This window comes from Mycteria americana, chromosome 6 (assembly GCF_035582795.1).
Source record: "Mycteria americana isolate JAX WOST 10 ecotype Jacksonville Zoo and Gardens chromosome 6, USCA_MyAme_1.0, whole genome shotgun sequence".
NCBI lineage: Eukaryota > Metazoa > Chordata > Aves > Ciconiiformes > Ciconiidae > Mycteria > Mycteria americana.
Window position 1 is genome coordinate 39,096,155 of NC_134370.1, and position 17,028 is coordinate 39,113,182.

The 17,028-nt window shown below is 41.7% G+C and overlaps 1 protein-coding gene across 1 annotated transcript in view; it reads right to left on the reverse strand.

Moving 5' to 3' along the window:
- MICU1 (mitochondrial calcium uptake 1) overlaps positions 1-17,028 on the reverse strand; it is a 110,201-nt gene that overhangs the window by 64,659 nt on the left and 28,514 nt on the right. Inside the window, exons 4-5 of the mRNA XM_075505406.1 lie at positions 11,559-11,721; positions 1,650-1,693 (exon numbers count right to left, since the gene is read on the reverse strand). Of these exons, the coding sequence (XP_075361521.1) occupies positions 1,650-1,693; positions 11,559-11,721 (207 nt within the window). The remainder of the gene's footprint in view (positions 1-1,649; positions 1,694-11,558; positions 11,722-17,028) is intronic.

A 17,028-nucleotide genomic window follows, 5' to 3' on the forward strand; every position in this document is an offset into this window, starting at 1 on the left:
CTAAGAGCATGGATGATGATGCACAGTCGAGCATGGTACCTCAAACACCAAATGTGAGTTTTCAACACCCCTGGTGTGGTGACTGTGTCCATCACATCCAAATGCGTTGCAATTCAAGCCCTCGGTGCTGAGGGGCAGAGGAACAGAAAATTAAGTTCAGCAAAGGGATTGCCTTTGGATCCTTTGTCCAATGTGATAGGAACCGACTGCAGAGTGCTCAGGAACAGAGGAATGATTAACAAAAATAATGTGGGATTCAGCATTTTTTCCCTACAAACAAATCTTGTACATGTAAAGCCTAAGGGATGAGTGTGATAGCTTGACAAGACAAAATGATGAAAGTGAGCAGATGCAAAATAGACTGTCATAAACCAGAGGGAGAAACATTTGATATTTTGCAAAGAATGTATGTACTTTTTTTTTTTTTTTAATCATGAAAAGCAGACATTGGGTTTGTGGCAGGGGGAGATGAAAACAAGTGTTCACAACACACTTCGTAGTTTTATGCATCAAAACTAACTGCCAAAATAGTATCTTCCAATTGTCTGTTTTCAAGCAAAATCTCACTCTGCTGCCTGGGTAACCAGAACACTTGTACACTGCTGATGACAGGGACCCCAGGTATTGTATCACCTTCTGTCTTCACCTTTCCCTACTAAACACAAAACAAGACAGGGAACTGCATGTGTACAGCCCACACTGTGTTTATATAAAGCTTTAAATGCATTTTTTTCCAGTGTCGAGGCTTTCTGGAAATGCCTGACACCGTGTGTCAGGTACATCACCCAGCAAGGAAGGGATCAGATGCTGACTTCCCTTTGGAAAAAACAGAAGCTTTACTTTCAGATAATGCAGATGAAATGAAAATATTGCTAAAAGCTGGATTACCATTATGTGCCCATGGTGATATGATGGAAAATTAACTAACCTGCAGTTATCTGCATCAAGAAGTCATTATGAGTTGCTAGTCCTAGGGCCAGAGCTGCCTTTACAGTATTCCTCCATACCGGTGGGATTTACAGTGCTCTTAATTGGGTCTCTGATTTGCATAACAACAGGTAGGATACTGCACGGCTCCACTTATGCAGGCAGACAAAACTAGATCAGAGCATGCTCAACATTTTACCAACATGTATCGTGACAGCACAAATATCCAGAACAGTCATGTACTACTGTAGGAAGGACCTAGGGTTCAAAAGGGGAATGGAGTAAGGGTGTTTGCTAAGGGGGGAAATACATGCTCGGGATGCAGATAAAAACACGAGAGTGTCTCCTTCCTTTAGGAATCTGGAGATGAGTCTGGAAGGGAAAGGTCAAGTGAGTTTTCCCCAAAACAGTGCAGCTCATCCAGCTCTCACAGTCATAAAGAAGCAGCAAGAAAACATGATTACAACCTATCATTTCCTGGCCTAGCAGTATATAGGAAGAGGTAATATTTTGTCTGCAAACATTAACACCCCTTAAAAAAAATATTTCTCATTCGCTGTCATTAAGTAAAAAGTACTGCAATGCTACTAAACAACAAAAAGCTCAGAAGAGAATACTTCAAATATTTCATTTAACTTACACCCACATGCAGGTAATAACTAAAGGACTCTAGGTTAAAAAAGCCATTGAATAATACACACTTAATAGTCTAATGCACTCACCTTCCCATCATAGCGTTTCACTATAAACTGATCCAGGCCCAGGTCTGAAAGAGGAAAAAAAAAAAAAAAGATATTTCAAAAAAATGCTCTTAGAGTGTAAAAGTAAGCATTTATTGGGTTTTTTGTTCGACTGGAGATTACAAAGTAAAATGCACTGTCTGAATAACATCAGTAGAAAGTATAAGGACAGAGAAGGAAAATTTTTTTGGATTCATGCATTTTGTACTTTGTATTTTGATCATGAAAGACAACAAACTCAAGGCATCACAGAAGAAAACCTCCTCCTAGCAGGGACAATAAGAGCACAGTTGCCAGCATCTCTCAAAAGCCTGAAACATCCATCCCAAAGCAGAAGATTTCTGCACTATTACCAGACAAACATTTCGCCTGTGATGCCCCATATTCATGCATATTCATAACACCCTTATTTTGTTTCTAACACCACCTTTTGACCGGCTCACACATGGGAAAACAAAGAATTGTTGCCATAATTAATTGGGTTATCCCCAAATAAATCCAAAACTTGTTCAAATTTTAGTACAAAATTGCTCATAAATAGGTTTTAAAGGAAATAAGCTGTAGCTGCATTCATAAGAAGGTAAGTGCTCGAAGGGTATTTTGGAGAAAGCCAGGGAGAGGGTTATTTACACTAGTAAATTCAATCTCTCATACCATTACAAAATGCTTTTTCTATCCTGAAGAGGGGGAAAAAAAAAATCCCAGCATTTGCAGAGTTAAAGGCACAGAGCTCTCAATCTAATCCACAATGCCCAACAGGCTATATGTACACTGATGAATGCACATATAAGCAAGATGACAAAAATACTGAGGAAGATTAATTATCTGAGCTTTGCAATCCAAAGGCGGGAAGATGCACCCTGAGAAAAGATTAAGCAGAACTCAAAGCGAGCACTTCTAGTAATTCAGGAGAGCATGGGCTGATTTTTGGTTCTCTGAAGAATAAAACTCCCTCAGCAGAGCTATATCCCATGCATTTTCTGCCACTGTTTATGATAATTATCACATCCTCATTCCAATTTAAATTAGAAAAAAAGATGGAAAAAAACAAAATAAACCTCTCCCATGCCTGCTGCGTCATGTGCTTATGAAGGAGGATAATAAACCCTCTCCCATCTACTGGAAAGGTTTGTAATGTTTACAGTGCAGAAAATGGAGTTATTCATCACTCCAGGATGACCCCCTCAACCTTTCTGGACCAAAGCAGCTAAAACTCCTCCGTCCCCAATTTCAAAGGTCAAGGCAATTATCAGAGGCTTTCTGGATTTGTGAATATTCAAGCCAGAAAGCACCTTCTCAATATTTTGTGTGCCTGACAATAGAGTGAAAATTGCATATTCATACACATTTTCAGACTTTAACCATCTTATGAATAACGTTGTCCTCCTCAAAGTTGTGGGTATAAAAGCAGTACATTAAGTATTGTCACATTTAGAGGCAGGATTCATTTAATAAATGTGCTTATTTTACCAGAGACACATTATCTGATTGGAGCTCGCCCCTGACCATCCATCTGGATGCTAACTGCTAAGATGAGCTTAGCTCTACATCCATGTGTTGCAATAGTATCATTTCTCAAGCACACCTCCTGTTCCCATGCCAGGAAATAGTGCTGTACAGCCCAACATTACACACATACTCATGGAAAGCTAAAAAAGGACACAGGTTAAAAATAGCAAGTGAAAGAATATCTTAATGGCAATTCCCCCAACTGGACACTACTATTGGGAAAGCAAACAGGTTTCAAAGAAGACCCAAAATGAACAGATGCTCATGCAGATAAACAGCAAGAAGAAGATGAACTAACAACTGTTTTCTTTTATATATAAATATATAAAAGAAATAGTATGTATTTACTATATTTAGATATATAATATATTTCTTCACCGAGAGGGTTATCAAGCATTGGAACAGGCTGCCCAGGGAAGTGGTGGAGTCGCCATCCCTGGAGGTATTTAAAGGACATTTGGATGAGGTGCTTAGGGACATGGTGTAGTGGTGGTCTTGGCAGTGTTAGGTTTATGGTTGGACTCGATGATCTTAAAGGTCTTTTCCAACCTATACGATTCTGTGATTCTGTGATATTATTAATAATTATATATGAGTCTGTATGTACATACAGAAAAGTTATTTAAAACAATCAAATGACACCTAAAAAGGCAGAATACCAGTACTTATGTTAAAGGAAAAAGCTAATAATATAAACCTTGTGCTCTCCACAGATGTAACATGAGGTAGGGAAAAGGGGAGGTGAAGTTGGGTATGACTGGAGGGGACTAAAAAGCACAAGAGTTAACAGCAATAGATTACAATAGTGACGGAGTCAACAAAAGAAAAACACACTGATGAAATCAGGAGTTTTGAATATAGGGTAATTTGCCTCTGGACTGGGGTTTGGTCCAGCCGCATTCACCTAAGCACAGAGATGTTTATTTGCATGTGTTTCCTCAATTGCTATGGCATGTAACAAAAAGACACAGGAAAACAAAACATCTGGGTAACTTCTGTCCTGCGCAGGACAGCGCGATGGACTTTGAGATACACCTAGCTTTTCTGTAACAGCATCCAAACCCTTATGCCAGGTGTAGAAGCTGCCAGGTCTGTCTCAAGCTTAAGAGCTCCGAGCATTTCATTATTCGCTGAAGAAACTGCTTACAGCACCATAGCTGTTACAGAAATGTAGTTATCGTTACCTATATCATGTCAGCCTCCTTTGACACAATCACATCTGATGAGAAGTAAATATATAACCTTGGTTTATGCATGTCTCGGAGATCGGGGAGAGACATTTATATAAAAGTGCAGCACAAAAATTTGTCAGTTGTGCTGCTGCCTTTTTTCATGTCACTGTACCAGCATGCCATGGAAGACAGCGTTACCTATTGCAAGCACAAGCATATTGGTTCACATCAGTGTTTAATGCTTGCCCTTCCTCCCAGCCCACGCACAACGGTATCCTCTGTGCTCTGCTGCATTAACTAAGCTGCACGCTTAAGTCCCTCTATAAAATTCCCCTTACCATAGCTCCCGACAGAATAAGCCAATTCAAAAGCTGAAAAAGGGCATTTGTATGTTCAAGGCATACAGTTTTACTCAATACATCTTCCTTTTTTCAATACAGTTTATTTGCTTTTCTATGGACTTAGCTATGTGTTTTTCCACAAGTCTTTAATCTTAAAAGTTGACAAAAGGAAACCAAGAAATAAGAGGGACTGATGCCTGTGTTCTTCTTCCTTTACATTACATAAAAAACCCAAAACGTTTTTCCTCCAAGACATTACAATAGGAATTCAGCATTTGCACAGGCTGGAGAGCTAATGGAAATACTGCATGAATGAGGACAATCACATCTGAACAAGGAAAGGAAAGAATGTTAGTTATTACATCTCTATTACTCAAAAGGCAGCATGCTAAGTTAAAGCTACCACAGGATTGTCTGTAAGTGATACGCTCATAAAACAAGTATCTCCTGGCTGGGCTATTGCTGACAAGCTGCAGGAACACAAGCTAATAGGCATGCTTAACAGTAAAAAAGAGCTTTTCTACCTTTAACTGAAAAGCAGGGGCCAAAATACCATTCTCCCAGAAATAGATTAAAGGATTTCCTTCAAGAGAGACAGCAATGAAATCCAGAAGTCGTTTCAGGAGGATACCTGGCTGCTTCACGAAGCCTCCCCGGGACCAAAGGCAGCACAAAGTACACCACAGCTACTCCAGGTTGCATAGTGACAACCCAGAGCAGCTGGGCTTTGGTGCTTGTTTCTGCTCGAACAAACCCAGAGCTTTCATCGTGACCTGCCCCACAACACGCCTTTAATTTGCATGAAACACTGTACAACACCTCACCTTTCACTACACATCTGGATTATCGAAGCCCCTTTTGCTCACCCAGCTGAGGGTCCTGCACCAGCTGCTCACCTTGAGCAGCACCAATGGTGACCTGCAACGATTTCCAAATTTGCACACCACAGCCAGCTTGTTTGTCATCTTTAAGTACCACTGTGTATTACTCCTACAAATTCTGATACCACCTAAAGTACCATCAGGGGACCAAAAGAAACAGCAGCACTGCCGTGGGGTAGCTAAGCAAGTAGCATCACTAGAAGATTAGATCAGATTAGACTGACACACTTACTGACCAATACTAAGGATAAAGGGCCCCACTCTTATTCATGTGATTGTACATTCACAGCACTCTAAAAATAAAAATGTTTCAAAATAAATCAAAATGACCTACACTCACCGCCTGCCACAATGGGGAAAAGAGGGTGTTCAACAGGAGAACCATATTCTCTGTTTTTACTTCTTTCTTTTGGGGCTGGGGAGGATGTTTTAATGGAGAAGGAATTATTTATGTAAAGGCAAAAACCAGAATAATCTGCTGTTACTCTCATTCAGCTCTAATCAAACCTAAAGTCAAATGCTTATTGTATTTCTATTGATTAACGAAAACATACATGCCACAGATTTGCTCAAAGCTAGCTAATTACCACACTTGCTAAATATCTAAACAATTACTAAGCTCTTCATGATGTCCTGTAAAAAAAAAAAAGGGCATGGGCAGCAGATTATAGATTGCAGTTTTAAAAAATATTTAACAAACAGGCTTCCAGAAGAATGATTATATTATGCCAAGAACACAGTTGAGATCAATTAGAAACCATCATGATTTCCCCTGGGAGGCCAGCAGTTTTCCACTGATGGAAAAACCTTTTCAACTCCTTCCAGTCTTTATATTCTTGTCAGATTTTTCCACATTATTTGGGTAATATTTACTCATCATCTGCTTTTCCTTTCCCATTGCTTGATATATAACATGGACTCTTTTCCTTGCAAGTAGATGAGCAAAAGGGCTAATTACCGAGACTGAAGAGCCTGCTAACCATGCATGCAACATGCTACATTATGGGAGGAGAAAATGCTGGACCAAGTTTCCCCCTCCAGAACTGTAACCCAGCTTCTGATTTTTGTATGAGTATTTTCCCCTGAATTTACAATGTAATCTGCAAGCAAACAGCAAGCTGCCTGAGATTTCTCAGGGGGCAACACTTGCAGGTTTGTGTTAAAGTCCAGAATCATTTTGTCTAAGAAACTACTTTGCTCTCATCTGTCTCCCTCTCCTCCAACAGGCAAGTCAGTCCCTCTACAAGATGTGCATTCATAACACAACAGATCAGCCATACCAATCTGTTATCTATACTGGAAGCCCCAATTATTTGTTTCTTCTGATGGCTATCACATAAATATGCACATAAACACACCTCTCGCTCCTCCTTGGCTAGGTTCCTGGAGTCTCATCTCAGGCATGATCATATCAAAGATGATCCTTGCTTAGCAATGACATTTTCACAGAAAAACCCCCACAACTATTCATTCACCCTCCTGGTTCTGGAAGATAACCACCAAGTTACCTCCCCTTCTTACTCACACCCTTTCCCTGAAGACCTGTCCAGCAGATATATTTGGGGGAGAACACAGAAATAAGTCCCCATCAAAACCCAGAAGACAAGTTCAGCATCTCTAGTTTCCTTCTGGGTCTTAAATATCCCAGTGGAACACTTTGTGCAACTTTAGGGATCTGTACAAGCCTAGGGAGTCCTCCCCCACCCCACCAGACCAGGTGAGTGCTTGTCACAGCTCATGACTGCTGGTTTTACAGAAGATCAGATACATATTTTACAAACTTAACTCAAAATAACAAATAATCACTCAAGCACTGCAACATTCCAGAACCCAGCTGGTCATGAAGTCCAGAGATAAAAAAACCCAACATTTAAAAACCAAGAATCAAGCTATATGGTCTGATCAAGTCACCAAACATCGGCTCCGTCCTTCACAGCTCCTTTCCTCTGACGCTGTCCTGCCACGCAGAGGCTGCAGGGGCACAGCTGCTGCTTTTGGCTGAGCTTCAACAGCATGTTCATGGTTTCTTACACACACACAAAGAAAAACCCCACCTTCCAGGGCATTTCCAATACTTCAGATATTTGAGCTGCTGCAGAGCACGATGAATCTTGAAAAGCTTCTTTCATGCAGCAGGAGTTTGGGTTAACCAGGGAGGTTAACACTGGGATTGAAGAGCAAGACTGGTTTGGGTGTAACCTGTCTTCATTACAGTGTGCTGTGATGAGATATGAAGCCTTTTTTTACTTCTTTTAATCTTTACTGCAAAGGCCCAAAAAAACCCTGGTACTGGCTTAGTATGCCAGAGCTCCATTTTAGTCCAGGATGCCCCAAAGCACTCGCTTCCCCCAAGAACACAATCAATGCAGAATGGAAACAGAGAAACTTGGGGAAATGGAGGGAACTTAGAGGCTAGGAAAGGGAGGAGGACTTGGCAGGCCACCACCAAGCAAGTCTAAGCACTCAGAAACATTCATGTAGGACTACAGAGAAAGTGGCAGCAATGACCTGCAAGTATCAGGCACGGTTACGGCTCCTGTGAAGTGTCATGGCTTCATACACCTTTTTCAGCAAAAGCCCATGCTGTCTTCGAAGAGCTGCAACATCTAAAATGGGTTTTTTGCAAACCCTTACCCTTCCCATCAGAGACTGAGAGGTAGTATTTTCAGCTGGTTTGGGGCTGGGGTACCAAGTAAGCACCAGGTACGAAGCAGCCAGCCCCGTTCATCCAGCCTTGGATATGAGCTACCTCTTGGGTATCAGAGGAGGTGGGAGGAAAAAACAACACAGGACTGCAGAGAGTAGATATCACTGCCCACGCTTCTGTTGGTGCTTGGACTTTCCAGATAGCATATAAAGAATTTTTTCTCTTTTTTTTTTTAAAGCAGCTTCCAAGTTTAATGCCATTCTTTAGCTTATTCTGACAGACACTTCCAAGCTCAGCAAGAGTGTGTCACACCTTAAGCACAGCTTGCCTACTTGGGAAAGCTACAGCAGAAAGTTTTACTGAACTATTAAGAGAACGCAATCTACAGGAGTTAATGAATTGGCATTCATTTTCCCCAAGATAGCAAAACGCAGGCTAGAATTCAGTTGATGCTTTATTGATCATAAATCAAACTTTCCCCTATGTAATCCATAAAAATGAATCAGGCATATGATACCTCGCAGTAGACTAGTGGTTTAAAAATAAATACAACAGGGACTTAGATACCTCATTACTCCATATCACTTATATTCCACAGTATTTCCTCTCCATAAAATAGCAGACACATTAACAAGAAGTTACTCACTGAAATTATGAACAGCATCTTGAGCATTCAGAGCATGCCGGGCCCTGCTCATGTCTTGGACTGCTTATGAAGGACCATATTAATTCACAGGACCAGAAGGTGATTGCTTCGCCACACAAACCTATCAACAAATACCACTCATAGAAAACCCTGGGTCAGTGGGCCTGCAGAAAGTAATCCATAATTCAGTTCAAGCATTAACCTACCTAGCTAGTATGATTACAGCGGGCTACATCACTACCTGAAGGACATTTCCAAGGAGCGCTCGTCACTACCGGAAGGAAGAAGCTCCCTGTGACAAAGGCAGGATGCTCCAGCCCTGGCAGAGCGCACACCCGAGTCGTGACTAAGGGGGAAAGTAGCCCCGGCATTTCCCTACTAATCTATAATCTAGATTATTCTATGAGTTAGAAATACCAAACAGATGTAAAGTACAGAAATAAACTGGCCAGCAGGTAGCAGTCTTAGTCTTTAATGTCTGGTTTTAATATCAGACTTTTTTTTTTTTACTACCAACTTTTAAAACATTTGGGAACAAGGTTACGGCTGGTTTGACTTCACTGTAGCATTAAGCATTTTACTCTTCTACTGTTCATTATGTATTGAAAAAAATTTACCATGATTGTCATTATGTACAGCACTCATGAGGAACAACCATCCTAGTAGTAGCTTTGTCTAGAAGCAAGTCCATGACCACCACGGTCCTCAAGACAGATTTTCAAACCAACAAGGTAGAAGATGCCCACACTCCTGCTTTGTCTGCTGATGAGCAGCCAAAATTCAATTTCCATCTCATTCCACTTTCCAAGAGCACCTGTAAGTATCACTAAGGCAATTTTCTTCCCTTATAGGCTGCTTTGTGTCACCAACTGGCAGGATTTGCAGATGCTTAAAGGCACAACAGGCTTCACGGCACCATTTAAGCTGCTCACCTAGCCAGGATAATAATAGTTACAGTGTAAAGTTAGTTGCTAAGACTGACAAATTATTTCCCATTAGTCACCTTCGCTTGTCTCCAAAGTAGGTGTTTTCTGAGCACTCTTCCACCTATTTTCTGTGCACACTTTAAAAATGCACCAAGCACATATATTGCACAGAAGAAGTAAAAGAGAATCAGATGTGTTGAAATTAAACATAGGATGTTTTCTATTTTTAAGCTGGGTGACAAAAAGAAAAAAAAAAAAAGACCTTCATGGGAAGACTTGCACTCAACCAGGTGCTACTGCTTTCCAAATTACTAATTGAAGGAACTTTAGATAGATAAGATAGCAACACACAGTTTCAGCATCTGTGAACATTATCTTCTGTTTATTGCTCAAACTACTTCACTCAACAAGATGGAACCATGTGATCCATACAAAAACTACAGCCATTTTCAGGACTTGATGAAAACCTAAACATCAATTCACCAACATGCTTTTAACACTAATGTCAGGATCATGTTTTCTTCCCTTCTGCACACACTTCATATTGTTGTTTTCTAAGCACTAGCATAATGGTATTTATTTAGCAGCTGTCACATAAGACATCAAAACAGTCTCACAGTTTGTACATAAACCACACTCTCAAGAAGTTAACATTTGAGGGCTGAGGTTCTTCATTAATGCCTGCAGAGAGAAGAGGAGTTTTAATTTGACAAAAGCCTGTTTCATTCTTTGAGATACACTGTGGGAGACCAAGAAACCCAATTTCCCATGTCTCACCCAAAACACACATCTCCTCCAAAACAGAAGACAGGCAAAATCCTCCTGCCACCCCACAAAAACCAACCTCTTACCAAATGCTCAGGTCACAGCTTTCCAGACCAGAAAAAAACAGCATCTGCTCTCCCACCTGTTGCCTGCCAGACCCCCCACAGGTACCACAGCTGACATGCTTCCCTGCAATCCACAGGGAATTCGAAGCCAGCAGAGGCGAGTCCCACCCTGGCCAGCAGCATCACAGCTCAGCCAGGCACACAGGGCTGCCTGGACCCCTTTATTGCTAAGGTTTTCCTTGTCAAAGCATCTTCCTTTTGAAGGTTTGTGAACAGTTCTTAAAATGTTTCAGCTGAAGGTAATCTTTCACTAGTAAATACACAAGAAAGTCATCTCATCTGCTCTTCAAGGGCTCATACCAACGAGAACTACTATGCTGCAATAACACTTCAGGCAACATGGAAGGGATGAGACTAATTTTGGGTTTGGAGCATGGAGATGGAATAGATAGCTTCAGGAGGTGCTTTCTAGCCCTAGCAATCCCAGGTTCAGAGCTCCCAAGAAGCATACTGCAACCAACAGTTCTGAACCTGAATGACCACAGTTATTTGGCACCACTGTGCTGCTTCCAGTCAGCCGGGTTCAAGCTGGCACAGACACACTGCAGGCTCTGCTGGAGAGACGAGCATGGCTCCTGCACAGCTGCACTGGTAGCTTTCTGCCTCACTCCTGCATTTGTTAGATCTCTGTTACCCTTCTGCACATCGCCGCACTGCCATGACGCATGGGTTGAGAACAGCACTTTTTTTTGACTGTGGCAGCACCCTAATCAGACAGCAACCCCCTTTTTGTGCTGTACCTCTCAACATAACAAGACAGACAATACCCAACAACATCACTGTTTGATGGGAAATATAAACATCAGGTAAGCAGAGACTGGAGAGTTTATTCCCCTTCACTGTATTAGTTTCTCCAATTACTACACACACATCACTTACTTTCTGGTTGTTTTTCATTAGGTGTTATTGATCTCACGAAATCCTGCGGTGTCATAAAAACCTCCGATTCACCGTGCTCATTTATGACTTTCAAAGTGGCGAAGTATCTGAAGATTTTGTCTGGTGTGGAGTAGGCTCTGATCCTGTTCTCATATTCCATCACCTGGAAATAAAATTTAACCAGCATTAGGTGTGCACAGTTCCTCCGCCAACACCTACATTAGCACCTTAGTCCTCTGAAGGTTTTGCCACATGACAAAGCAGCTGTGTGCAGCAACAAAATCCTTGAAAGAAATAATGCTGAAAGGGTCAAAATTCTGCCTATCCTCAGCCTTTGAACTACCAGGAAAATTGGAAGTATCAACTCCTGATGCCCTAGAATTAAGAACACTAAAAGTCTTCACTATTGGTAAATTTTGACTCTTCATGATGGCAGAGAAAAAATAAATTAACAGAACCCCTGAAAGCACTTTTAAACACAAACATAAAAAAGCACTAGTATCACATGGGTGAATCTAAAACAGCTCAACATCTTAATCACAGTGTTGAAGCGTCAGATTTATGATTAATAAACGAAGTAAAAGAAAAGTCTTGGAGCGCTGGGAGAAACCTTTACTTTCAAGCCAAGTCTTGGAAAAAACTACTTGGAGCCACAGCTGGTTGCTCAGTCACCCAACCTCATTTCTTCCTCTTTTCTATCACATAGGCAAAATTCTGCAGAAACATTCTTTACTCAGTCCTCTTCTCCCCACCAATCTGCCACTTGCTAACTCTGCCAGTAGCGATTATTTTGTACCTAGAACTGTTTTCCCCACACAGAATTAATCAAAGAGATCAGAAAGCCTTTATAAACAAAAATCACAACATAAGGCCACAAGGGAGGAAAAAGGCACAAAGACCTACACTTCATTATGTATTAAAGAAGAAAACTTTCCTTCTTAGTTGACCTTTTTATTCCTGCATTATACGCCATGTTTAACAGCCCATAATATACTTGAAACCTTCAGTACTTCTGGCCAAGAGCCACAGGAGGAAAAAAACCAACCTACCAACAACCAATAATCTGCTGGAAGAGAACAGGCAAGATCAAAGGTACTGCCAAGGCATCTGTAGATCATTTATGGCTTTGGTCCTGTTTCAGCCTTGTCCTTTAACTCGAACAACTTCTCCACTCTGATGTTTCTCAGACAGAAAACACCCTCTCTAATTTTTCATATTTCTAGGATAAAACAAGCCAAAGGCTTTTAATCCCCCAACCCAGGCCTGGGTAAAGTAGCTAGGGAAAACAGAGCCTCTCTCCTCCACACTTGTTCCAGCTCAGCTCTCTGGCAAATGCTACCAGGGGACAAGCAACATGCAGCAGAAGGTCCCCCTGATATGGCTTTGACATTATCTAAAGCATTCTCCCTATTCTTCTTTGCATCACCATAGCTTTTTTTTATAATCAAGCCCATCAGGAACACAGAAATGTCCTTGCATCAACCGATACAACCAGCTCCCTCTTTCCTGTAGCCACCTACATCGAAGAAAATCTTTGTCACTACTCACTTTTGTCACTAGCCTTTGCACCTAGAATCAAACTTCGTCCCATTTTTATTGCTTCAGTCCACAAGGTCCTCCAAAGATAAAGCCATTGTATCAAAAGCAATTGTTTTATTGCAAAGTTACAAGTCGCTGTCTATCAGCTGAACCACAGTAAACAACAACATGCACTTTCCCAGCTCTTTCCAGCTGCAAAGCTGCAATGTGCCTTTGTCTACAGCTCCCACCTGGCAGGTGGTAACTTGTTATGCCAAAGCAATCTTTTGACTTGTGATTGCAGGCCCATACCTCACACCTTTCTGTAGCATTACCTGATCTAATTATGAATACACTCCACTCAACATGATCAGCCAAAAAACATAGTTAAGTACTTCTACATTCAAGCAAGACAACTAAAACCAGCTACAGTGTCAAGCCCAGGACTGGAGCCAAGAGCAGACACCGTAGATCACAACCAACAGCTCCCTTCCATCCATGACACCCTTTCAACACAGCCTGCTTTCTAGCTAAAACACTTGTCTGCCTGAGACTTTACATCACTCCTGATTTTCCAAGCTGGTGGAATAACGACTTGCAAGGTACTATCAAATGCTTTCCTTCAACCCAGCTAGGCAAGTTGCATCTCTTTTACTAAACAACTCCGCTGCTGCACCACAGACATTAGTCTTGACATTTCTGCCAGCAAAACCATGGTGCATCCCATTCAAATTCACATCTGCAATGGATTTTTCCTCTGTATCTGTTTTAAGATCTTACTAAGATGCTACTGACAGGCCTGTTGCTGTCAGGTACTTTTCTTCTCATTTTTGGAGTATGGGCATTGCCATTGTTCCTTGCCTGACATCTCTACCAAGAATCCTCCTTACCACTCCAGCAGCTTCACTGCCAACTTTTTCTTATCCCAAGCTCAGTGGGATCCTCAAGGCCCCAGCTTTATTGATGTTAATCAGTCTACATTTTGCTTTGACTTTGGGAACAGCAATTTTCCAACACCCCATTCAGATCCAGGCTGCACCTTCAAGTCCACCACGATCATCACTTGCAACAGAAGCAAACTGTCCATTTACTACGTGGCCCTTTCCTAGATCATTTGCCATCCCGCTTTCTATCCACGCACACTGCAAAATGAAAAGCTTCCTCAGATGACTGCCAGACACTCAAGAGGATGCAATTTTGAATACATAGCTCTAGAGCAGGGAGGGTCATCTGTTACTCAAAAGCCATGTACAGCTCCCAAAGCGATGTGGTGTGGCTCACAAAAGCCTAATGACAACACAGGCTAAAAAGAGGTCTCATGTCTCAGCATGCAACACAACAATCCCACACAGATCTGCAAACCCAGAGGTTGGTCCACATGCAGTCTGGGGTTTCATGAGAAATATAAAAGTGGTTTGGGGCTTTCCCTCCTCCAACAAAAGCAGCTGAACGCCCTTGGAAAGACAGGACCTAAGGGTGCAGCAGGTGGAGAGCCGATAGTCTCCTTTTGCATTAGGTCTCAGAGCAGCATCAGACAGCAAAATGGGCAGTTAAGGATTTTTAATGACCATCTTCTTCTGACACAGTTTGCCATGTCTGGACGAAGACAGCCAAGCTGACCTACCATCTCCATGAAAGCTCAAAGCAGCCCCTCTAAGCCCACTGGAGTATAAGGAATGGGTGTTACCTGTTAAGTCATTTGAGTTTCAGATCCAGAAGGAAGTGTGATTATGTGGAACTGCTCAAACTTTCATGGGAAGCTACTGTTAGCTTTAATTATTTGCAACCTTTTGAGTTCCAGAAATTAGCTGTGACATACACAAAACCCACAATTTTCAGGACAAATATATTCCTGAAAAATTATGAGGAACAACAACCTTGAATAACTCACAGCCTAGACCAAAAAAGCAGAATCTAAAACACTTGTTTAGCATCTCACAGGCTGTTTTCATCACAACTGAAATCACACTTCTTCCTCAAACTTCCCTATAAGAAGTCAGCAAATGCAGCAACACATCTTCCCTTCTGCCCGCAGCTGAACTCACAGTTACCTCATTTTTGCTAACATGATCTAATCAGCTGGCAAAAACTAACAAACACACTACAACCCATCCTTCTAAACTTCAAGACTGGCTTGAACACGAAGCCAGATCAAGAAAGGAACAGCTGAGACCTACAAACAAGAACAACTCACTTATTCAAGACTGGGTGCTAAACACAAAGTGGGCAATAATATGGGTGCCCTGATCTCTCTATATAAATGCAGAGATAAAAAGTGCATGTGTATGTATTTGGGTGTACACACCACCATTTGTGAGGTTTTTACACTACTTCTAAACAATCTGTACATAAAACCAGCCCAGACAAGTCTCTTGTCCCACAACCCCTCGCCTACGAAATACTCCAAAAATACTTTCCTGGCAAAGCACACACCCAGGCAGCTGCTTTCCCCCCTAGTATGCACCAGTCCAAGATGCAGTGGACACCAACCAAAAACTCTCATCTCGCCCCCAGAACTGCAGCCTCATGTAATCAGGAGCCTCCAGAAAGATATTACATCACCAAAAGGAAAAAGTTCCTTTTTGGCATTTATTAATAGAGTAGGTACTGGAGGAGAAAGATGAGCAAGTAATCCCTATTGCTCTACAAGAGTGAAGCTGCTGTTGAGACAGTCAATGTTTATGTTAAGCTTCAGGTTAAAAGGAAAAAAAATTAAATCCTGTGCAGACATGAAAATAAAGCTCTAAATTAACATCTCAATTCACTTCCAGAGCATCACCAGGGCCTCCCTGACCGTATGCCAGAACAGGAACTCTGGCACTCCAGCTCCACCACACACATCTTAGCAGGGTAAATTACTTAGAATTCATTTTCTTTGGGTTTCCTACTGTAATGCACACTAAAACAAAGTCTTAGCACAACTCACACTCCTAAGGCAGCATACCTGCAGGACCCAGCAAACACTACAAGCAGATCTTGATAAAGCAGTCCCAATGCTGCATGCAAACTCTTTTAGCAAATTAATTAACATGTCAGCCCACCCACATCATGTATTACCACTCATTAGCCTTTGAACTGTAAAAGCACTCACACAACCTTTTCTTTTCCTCCCTTATGCAGTCAGGACCTATACATTGCATAGGTTGCAAGACAACGCATGCCCTAGAACCAGCCACACACAATCCCAGTCCCAGCAGATGCCAAGTGATTTACGTTTCAAATTCTTCTTCACTGAATCACTACCCAAAATAGCAATGCCTTGCCTAATTTATTATTTCATCATTAATCATCAACTTCATTAAAAGCAACATTGGGATAACAAACAAGTGTTAAATATGTTCAATTAAGCTTAATTTTTTTCTCAAGGAAAATCCCACACTATATTCAATTAATTATGAGAAGAGTTGGAAAGGGTTTTTACTGTGGGTTTTGTTGTTTGTTTTTTTTTTTAAACATATAGAAGAGTCAGGAATTCCCTAGGTGCTACCCAACTGATTAGGGGAGCAGCACATCCTGGGAGCAGCCCTGATTTTGAGTCAGGAGTTGGGCACACCTTCCTCTGTCATCTGAGCTAGAAACATTCAAACATACATCCTGAGATGACTCACTAGGGCAACTGCTGATCAAATGCCAAGCCCACAATCGAGCCGCTCAAATATAAACACGGAACCTGGCACCTGGGAGACTACCCATTACATCCTGCATTAAACAAAGCAAAAGCAACACTGGCATTCAAGTCACAGAAGGTACACTCCATCTTAAGGCTGAAGAGAAAAGGGCTTATGTTGGCAAAAATATAGTGAGGTCTGTTTTCAACAGTGCTCTCCCTGCTGAAATTGCCACTCCCGAGTTGAGCACTGTAGAAGGAAGGCAGGCCATGGACTGAGAAGGGATCCAGACTGCACGTTGTTCCCCCCAGACCTCTTGGGCACCCTCCATGCCCGGCTTGTAT